General features: G+C 46.7%; 1 protein-coding gene across 12 annotated transcripts in view; it reads left to right on the top strand.

Moving 5' to 3' along the window:
• Positions 1 to 7493, top strand: part of EPB41L1 (erythrocyte membrane protein band 4.1 like 1) — a 78516-nt gene extending 71023 nt beyond the window's left edge. For all 12 annotated transcript variants that reach the window (XM_030914852.1, XM_030914853.1, XM_030914857.1 and 9 more), the window contains one exon: positions 4010 to 7493. In XM_030914852.1, the coding sequence (XP_030770712.1) occupies positions 4010 to 4018 (9 nt within the window). In that variant the 3' untranslated portion in view covers positions 4019 to 7493. The remainder of the gene's footprint in view (positions 1 to 4009) is intronic.
• Positions 7494 to 9167: the final 1674 nt, after the last annotated feature.

Raw genomic sequence — 9167 nt, forward strand, 5'->3', positions numbered from 1 at the left:
TTCTTCCTTTATTCCTCCCAAATCTCAGAGTGGTAGAGTGTAGGCCACTTGCTAAGCTGGGTGTATCACCTGGGGAAGCCTGTTTAAAACACAGGCACTAGAGAACCCTCTCCATAAAGTCTGATTTAGAAAGACTGGACTGGGACCTGGGATCTGCATTGCCTGGGAATCTTCATGTCTACCTTGGTCCTTAGGGTCCCCATGCAGCCAGGTATAGGAGCCACTGATGCAAAGAACTCTGTACTGGGAATCCAGGGACCTGGCTCTAAAGCTATTCCACTGACTGGTGTGTGACAGTAGGTCTGTTTCTTCCCACATGGGGACTCGGTTTCCTCATTTGCAAAATGAAGAAGTGGAGTGAGCCCCCTTCCAATTATAGTCCTCTGCCTATTTGCTTTCCTGGAGTATCTGTTGTGTGTTTCTCATCTCTTCTCCATTCCCTCTTTCACGCCTCCTCATCTTTCCCAGGGCATTCAGAACCAGGCCCCCAGGCTCCTGCCTTCCCATTTCCCTAGCCATTCAGAGCTCTCATCCTGGCCTCCACATCCTGCCCCCTCTACCCCTACCTCAATGCAGTCTTTTCATATCTGCCCACCTCGCTGCTCCCTTTGCTGTCTCATTCTCTCCTCCTCGCCTCTCTTTAGTTCTTTCTTTGCTGCCATTGCCCCACGCACCACCATGCACCATCTCTCTCTCTCTTCTGGGTTGTTCTGTAAAGGTCACCTTGTTTATGTTGCCCTGGCAAGCCAGAAGTTTCTCTCCTTTGCCTTTTCTGCCCACATGCTTTACCAGTAGTTATGGTCAAGTAGAACCCACGTCTGACTCTTAATACAGTCAGACTCATTAATTCTGGAAGAGGTCTCCTCTGAATTTGAAAACTCCTTTTTAAAGTGCTTGGAAACATTGGCTTAATGGATGGATGCCTCTTGGTACCCCAAGGAAGAGCTCTGCACTCCTGCAGAGTCTCAAGCCCTGCCCTTTATTAGCTGTGTGACCTTTTAGCAAATCATTTAAACTTTTCAGCCTGTTTCTTTGTCAGCCAAATGGCAGTGATCATCACAGTAATAACAATCGCTATAATTTATGGAAAGCTTACACTGTGCCAGGCACCAGGCCGTGCACTCAACACAAGTACTGTTACCTGCTCATTCATTTTACAAATGAGGAAACTGAGGCTCAGAGATGTTAAGTGGCTTGCTCACAGTCATGAAGCTGTGAACATGATGGATTGATTAGAGAGTGAAACCCAATCTGTTAGATTCCAAAACCCAATGGTCTTGACCTCACCACACTCACTTTTCATAACATCTGTCTCCTAGGGCTACCAAGATCATCCATGCAGCATGGTAGTTAGCACAGTGCCTGGCACATAGTGAGTGCTTAATAAAAGTTCATTATGACTACTATTACTATTAACTTGAAGTAGGCTAACAAAATGCTGCACGCAGGGACTGTGCTGTAATAAACCAAAAAGAATAAACCATAACACTGTGTTGTTTAGATGTCTTTGGTACTTCTGAAGTGTCTATGGGCTTATGAAGATATCCCACATACCCAGAATAATGATATACACTGACTTATAGGACAGCCACTTCATTAATTGATGCACAAACTTAAAGTGCAGCCTGTTACTATAAGGAAAAACAAAACAAAAACTAATGTCTGGTTAGGATGTAGCAAAATTGAGTAGAAAGAGTACTACTCAGTTTTGACCAGGGGCCAGGCGTAGTGGCTCACGCTTGGAATCCCAGCACTTTGGGAGGCTGAGGCAGGAGGATTTCTTGAGCCCAGGGGTTCAAGACCAGCCTGGCCATCATAATGAGACCTTTGTTTCTAGAAAAAGTTAAAAAGATTAACTGGGTGTGGTGGCTGGCACCTGTAGTTCCAGCTACTTGGGAAGTTGAAGCAGGAGGATTGCTTGAGTCCAGGAGGTCGAGGCTGCAATGAGCTATGATTGTGCCACTGCAATCCAGCCTGGCAATAGAGCAAGACCCTGTTAAAAAAAAAAAAAAAAAAAAAAAAAAAAAAAAAAAAAAAAAAGAAGGAAGGAAGGAATAGATGGATACACCTAGGTTTTGGAGCTAGAAACACCTTGGTAGCTGTGTGTCCAGAGGAACCTCTCTGACCTCAGTTTCCTCACCTGCAAAATGTCATTAATGTAGAAATTGGAGTTGCTGTAATAACTAAACAACACCTGTGATGTACTGGATCTGTGTCTTGCCTACAGAAGGGGCTCAGCAAAGTGAACCTGTTTCCTTGTCCCTGTGAGGTTTCTCCATGTTTAGAGGTTGATGAGAGCACTGAGAAAGTCAGACCATAATTGTCTACCACCAGCCTGGTACCTGAGGCCCTGTCTCCATGAGAGTGTTTATCTTGCTGGTCTTAATCTTCTCTTCCCTCCCCAAATCCTCCAGAAACATCTGTCTGTCCCTGCTTCAGTTGACTCTTGGTCTTCCTTCTTAACATTCTTCTTTCTTGAAGTCTTGCTATGAGTGTGGAAAGTCACCCATCTCACACAGAACCTTTTCCCTTCTCTCCCTGCAACCTCGCAGGTCAGACGTCTGGTTTCTGCTCCATATTCTCCCACTGGCCCACTTCCTTCAAAGAACACCTGTCTGCCAAACACCACCAGCAAGAGGGCAGCACTTGCCCATCTTCCTGACCTTACAAAATTTAATGGGAAAAAATTGACCTGTTCCAAAACAGGAACCTTGGGCTCTAGTCTTAGTTTTGCCAACTTGCTAAGCCTGAAGCCTCTGGGCCTCAGTTTTCCTGTCTGTCAAATGAGCCAAGAAAGATCTGTTTTCTGATTCCATTAGCACTTGACTGTACGCAAGTAGCAGCAATGATGTTTCATCTGTTAAATGGTTTTGAGTAGTTGCTGTGTGCCAGGCACAGTGTTGGACACTGGAAAGACAAGAGTTAAAAGACAGCCCTTGCCCTCAAGGAGATCAGAGTAGTGTGTGATTAAATTAACAACAGCAACAATCGTCATAATAAGAACAGCCAGTATTTATTCAGCACTTACTATATGCTGGGCCCTTGCTTCAATTCCTCCCTATAATGGGAGGCAGAACCCATTTTACAGAGGAAGCAATTGAGGCTTAAAGAAGTTAAGAAACTTGCCAGGCACTGTGGCATGCACCAGTAATCCCAGCTACTTGGGAGGCTGAGGCAGAAGGATCACTTGAGGCCAGGAATTCAAGGCTGTAATGTGCATTGATTATGCCTGTGAATAGCTATTGAACTCCAGCCTGAGCAACATAGTAAGACTCATCTCTTAAAAATTTTTTTAAAGGAAAGGAAGTTAAGAAACTCACCCAAGATTACAGAGCTAGCTGGCCCATAGAGTGCAGAGCCTGCTCTCTTAAACACTGAGTTTTGGAGCCAAACCTGGAATCCAGGCTCCATTTCTTTATTTAAACACTGCTGTCTGTGGTTTAATCTCCAGGACACAGCAAGCCCAAGGACAACAGAAAGGAAAAACAAATGAAAAAAGAACATCTGCAATCGTGACTAAACATTTCTTAGAGCTGACAAAAAAAAGGAAGAAAAAGTGAAATGATGATGATCTTAGCTTCTTGGTGTTAAAGGACATTTTAACATATTTTCAGGCCAAAGTAAAAGATTACCACCTCCCTGGAAACAAGCGAGCAAACACACATGGGCTCTGGAATCCAACAGATGTGGGTTCAGTTCTCTGCTGCCCCACATAAGCTCTGTGGCCTTGGAGTGCAGTGGCCATTCACAGGCATGATCATTACACATTACAGCCTCCAGTTTCTCACCTCAAGAGATCCTTCCACCTCAGCCTCCCAGGTAGCTGGGATTACAGGTGCAAGTCACTCTACCTTGCTGAGTCACAATAAAGGGCATATGGTAAAGGGTAGCAAAAACAACCTCTTGCCATGTATTTAAAAACAAGTGACCGAAGTTGCTAACTTTCCTTGTCCTCTTCCTTTTCCCCCACTCCCCACCCCCCATTCTACCCCATGCCTCTTGCTTCCAGGAATCCTGACCTCTGTGAAGAGATCCTGGCATTTCTGGTCCAACCCAAGCCAGAGAACCATTAAGAAGGGGCCTTCATTCTGGATTCTCCGACGCAACACCGACGTCCCAGCTGCGACGTACTGTCACTGATGAGAGACTGGGAAGGGAAAAGCATATATATATATAGATATATAGAGATATAGATATATATACAGGAAACACCGCGTCCTTGCACTGCTGCTGGGGCTGGCAGAGCAGTTGGCCGACGGCAACAACCGACATCTGAACACCTACATTTCCTTTGCAGACAAATTGAAGAACTGGTGGGTTTTTTTCAAGAAAAAAAATTATATAATAACTATAATCCCTTGCTCACTCCTTTCCCCTGCCAAATAAGAAACGCAAGCCAGACCACGATGATTGTAGAAGTCCCTCCCACCCTGGTTCTGCACGTTACAGTTAGCAGACGAGCAATTCCATTTGTTCTTCTCCAGCATTTCTGAGGCCCACTTGAATGCAAAGGAAAACACTCGCGCAGCAAAGCAAGAGAAGTCGCAGCAGCAAGACACGCACAGTCAACCATTTTCCGAGAAAGAAAGAAAATTCCCCACTTGGAAAGAAAGAGGAAGAACACTGGATTCTTACTTTCTGGATCTTGACACTGGGCTGCAAAATTCACCTGCCTCTCTCCCACCTCCCGTCACCCTCAACTCTCAATGTCTTGCTGTCATTTTCTGTCTCGGCTCCCTCCTCCCCCTTCCCCTGCCCAACACCCCTCACCCTCTGTGTCTGGGTCCTGCTGAGGGCCACTGCAGATGACTCTCCTTTGAAATGAGAAAAAGAAAAGAAAGCAAGAACAGAAAACGAAGCCACAGGAAGGGAAGTAGACATTGTATGTTTATGGTTTCTCATTATGAAGGTGCAGCTTGTAGGAGGTTTGTACGGATGTGCTTTTAAGTTATGTATATTGCATATAACAGGAAAAAATATTAAAATAAACAGTGTTGGTAAGTATGAAGCTGACATTCTAAAATTATAATTATCTGACTGTGATTGATGTATCCTGAGGTTCCTAGATCTCACTGAACTGGCCCAGCTAAGGACACCTGGACTCTGGGTGTGGGTTGGCTCACAGTAGGGGCTGACCGGTTCAGTGTAGTAATACTGTGTGTGGTGTTTGTAATTGGTTGATTGGTGGGGAGGGGTGGGGGCCCCTAATGGAGAGGTGTGGGTTTAGCAAGAAAGAAGCAACACAGATGTCGTCCCCAAAATGCCAGTTCGAGACACCTTCTCCCTGCCCCCCTGGTAGTAGCAGTCAGGACCTGGTCTGTGCTCAGGTACCGGGTCCCAATCTGGGACTCTGCTGCTGAAGTTGCCACAGTAGAGGTCCCTGGCTTAGTCCTTATCTCCCTACGGGGCTTGCCTTGGTTTTCAGTCTTCTCTCTCTCTCTCTTTTTTTTTTTTTTTTTTTTTTTTTTTTTTTGCCACATCCTGCCCTTCCCTGACCCCATTGTAATAACCAACTCCATATCCAAAGGGAGGTGGTGCTCCCAGCCATTATAGAAGATGATGGCTTTAACCTGACTGTCTAAAAATTCCCAGCTCAGCCTTTTCCTCTACTTTCTTCCTTGTTCTGAATCATTTCTTCTTCTCGGGCCAAAGTAGCTATGGTAAGGAGGCTGTACGGGGCAGACCCTGAGAGATCAAAACTGCATTTGCAAAGGCCTCCCCTGTCCCAGGACAAAGTTGAGAGTGACGGGCAATGTTGCTCAAAGGCTCCACCTCTACATAAGACCTTGGCTTGGAGACCTCCCTCTTAATCAACATCTGATCTCTGAGCTTGTGCCCAGAAATCGCTCCAAGACCACAGGAGACCTTCAAGAAGCTCACATCAAAAGTTTGGCATTGCTCTCTGCCACATGTGGGCTTCCTCAGCTTGTCTGCCACAAGCTACTTCTCTGAGCTCAGAAAGTGCCCCTTGGTGAGGGAAAATGTCCCACTGCACTGCTAATTTCTCACTTCCATTTTACCTCCAGTCCTCCTTTTAAACCAGTTAATAAATTCATTCCACAAGTATTTACTGATTACCTGCTTGTGCCAGGGACTATTCTCAGGCTGAAGAAGGTGGGAGGGGAGGGTGGAGCCTGAGAAGACACCTGAGCCAGCTTTATATTTCAACCATGGCTGGCCCATCTGAGAACATCTCCCCACTCTCGCCAATCTATTGGGGCATTGCTCAGGGGTGCCCCCAGGCAGCCCAGGTTAGATGCGTCCCTTTGGCTTGCTTGTCAGTGATGACATACACCTTAGCTGCTTAGCTGGTGCTGGCCTGAGGCAGGGCAGGAAATCAGAATAGTATTTGCTTCTCTGGGCAAATGGGAAGCTCAGCAGGGCAGCAGAATCAGCGGCATCCCCCGGGTGCAGGCCGGTGGGCCCACTCCAACTCCCCCTGAGTGCAGCAGCACACTTTCCATACGCCAGGTTCTTTCTACAATCCTGGTGGAAAAGCCACAGAACCTTCTTCGTGCCCTTCTTAACTTGAGAGCTCCTACTCATTCTGGGTCAAGAGCTGGAGTGGTGGCTCCAATCCTCTCTGGGCCACTTTGGTCTAGGAACTCATCTTTGCAGGAACCAGGAGTCCTGAGCACACTGCACACACCTCAGAGGGAGGATCCTTGTTCTGGATTTTGTACCTGGCTTCAGGGCAGGGATGAAGTGACCAGGCTTAGCTTGTGGAGTTTGTGGGCCACCAGGGCTTGGGGAAGTTGCCATCCTGTGGATGTTCTGACCTCCCTTCTACAGAGACACAGGCAGTGCCACTAGGGAGGAGGGGACCTGCAAAGCTAGAATCTAGGGCACTGTTTCCTCCCCATCCTCCTCTTTGTAGAGAATAGAGATGTTTGTCTTGTCTGTCTTCAACCTACTTTTCCTTTTCTCTTTTTCGTTTCTCATCCTCTCTGTGCCACCTCTCTACCCAGGAGGCCATGTAGCATAGTGGAAAAAGTCCCTAAGGGCGGTTAGGAGTTCTGGGTGACCATCCTGGCTCAGCTCCTAACTCACCATGTGACATCAGGCTATCCCTGTTCCCCCTCTTGGGCCTCAGTTTCCCGACTTGCAAAATAAGCAGAAAGAACCAGATGCTCTCCAGGGTCTTTTTCTACTCTGCCATCTCATGGGTCTTCATTTTCTCTTGTTTTGTTTTCTCTGGATCTTTTCCATCTGAGGGTACAGGAAGTGCCAGGACCTGTTTCAGTTTTTGAATCCTGCAAGCACATTCCAAGACTGGCCTGAAATTGCATGAGCAACATCACTCGAAATAATTTTTTTTTCAAAAGCACCTTAACAACCAATTGCGATGCTGTCCTGTTCCTTTTTACTCACACCCTTCTCTCCTCTTCTCGTCCCCATGCTCCCCCACCTCAGTGCTCTGTGCTGTATGCGTGTGCTCTCTGTTCTTGTATACTCAATAAAAGTGAAATAAATGTGTTTGATGCTGAACCATACTTCCTTGGTATCTCTTCTCTCTCTCTCTCTCTCTCTCTCTCTCTCTCTCTCTCTCTCTCTCTCTCTCTCTCTCTCTCTCTCTCTCTCTCTCTCTCTCTGTCTCTCTCTGACCTTGGCTACTGGTACAAATTGGCATTGTGGGAAGGGCTAAAACTGAAGTGGAGACATCCCAGCTTAGAACATGTTTATTCAACAAATGTTTGGAACTCAAGGTGGTACAGGCCTTGGGTGACTCTCCAGGCACAACACAAACAAGACAAAAGTCCCTGCCCTTCATGAACTCACAGGCTAGTGAAGGAAACAGATGCCAACACAGGCAAACAGTCGGTTACAGAACCATCATCACTAGGAAAGAAATACACAGGGAAAACGGAAGGAGGGTCACTGAAGGAGATCCCTTTAAATATGGTGGCCAGGTAAGGCCTCCCTGAGGAGGCGATCTGTAAGCTGAATGAAGAGAAGGATAAATTGGCCGGGCGTGGTGGCTCACCCCTGTAATCCCAGCACTTTGGGAGGCCGAGGCGGGCAGATCACGAGGTCAGGAGATCGAGACCATCCTGGTTAACACGGTGAAACCCCGTCTCTACTAAAATAATACAAAAAAATTAGCCGGGCGTGGTGGCAGGCGCCTGTAGTCCCAGCTACTCAGGAGGCTGAGGCAGGAGAATGGCGTAAACCCGGGAGGCGGGGCTTGCAGTGAGCTGAGATTGCGCCACTGCACTCCAGCCTGGGTGACAGAGCTAGACTCCATCTCAAAATAAATAAATAAATATATATATATATAATACATAAATATATATCCTGAGCATTTCCTTATACTTTCAAATACTAAATACTTCTTTTCTTTGGAAAGGTAATTCATTAAATGATACAAAGACTATGCAGTGAAAAGTGATTCTTCAGCCTTCTCCAGATTTCTGTCTCTTGTCAGAGGCAACTGCTACGAGGAACATTATGAATCCTTCCCTGAATTTTCCTTATAGGTCTCATTTAGCAATCTGTTATCCCTAGAGTTCTGGAATAGGACTTGGTTTATAAACAATGGGTCTTCATATGATTCCTCAGGACCCTGTACACCCTGATCCATATTTCTGTCTCCCATAAAGGACCATCCTCTCTGCTTTTGTGGAATAATCAAAGGTACGTTCACCCAGATCAGTGTTTTTCAACTGCATTGAGAGTGGGGAAATGACCCTCCTCCTTTGCCCCCAACCCCCGTCCCGGGGACATTTAGGAATGGTGGTCACAACTGAGGGGTGCTACTAGCGTCTAGTGGGTAGAGGCCAGGGTTGCTGCTAAACATCCTACAATGCACAGGACAGCCACGTACAACAAATACCTATCTGGCCCCAAATGTCAATAGTGCCAACGTTGAGAAATTCCGATCTGAATGGACATGTAACCCACAAGGTGGGACTCCTAGGCCACCACCTATAGCTTCTACATCGATTGTTCAGTGTCCTGGAGTCTCGGAGAAGATGGTGAGCCCAACTGAAACAGGGAGCTTTGAGACCAGACCACAGAGCTCAGCGCTTAAGACTGGGAGTGGGGAGGGGTGGAGAGGGAGCTGAGTTTCTTCATGCAGGAAATGAAACTTGACAGGACAGGCTGAGATTGATAAGCATGACTGTGACTGATGGAGGCTGTCTCTGGTTAATCCTGCAGTAGCTCAT

This window comes from Rhinopithecus roxellana, chromosome 13 (assembly GCF_007565055.1).
Source record: "Rhinopithecus roxellana isolate Shanxi Qingling chromosome 13, ASM756505v1, whole genome shotgun sequence".
NCBI lineage: Eukaryota > Metazoa > Chordata > Mammalia > Primates > Cercopithecidae > Rhinopithecus > Rhinopithecus roxellana.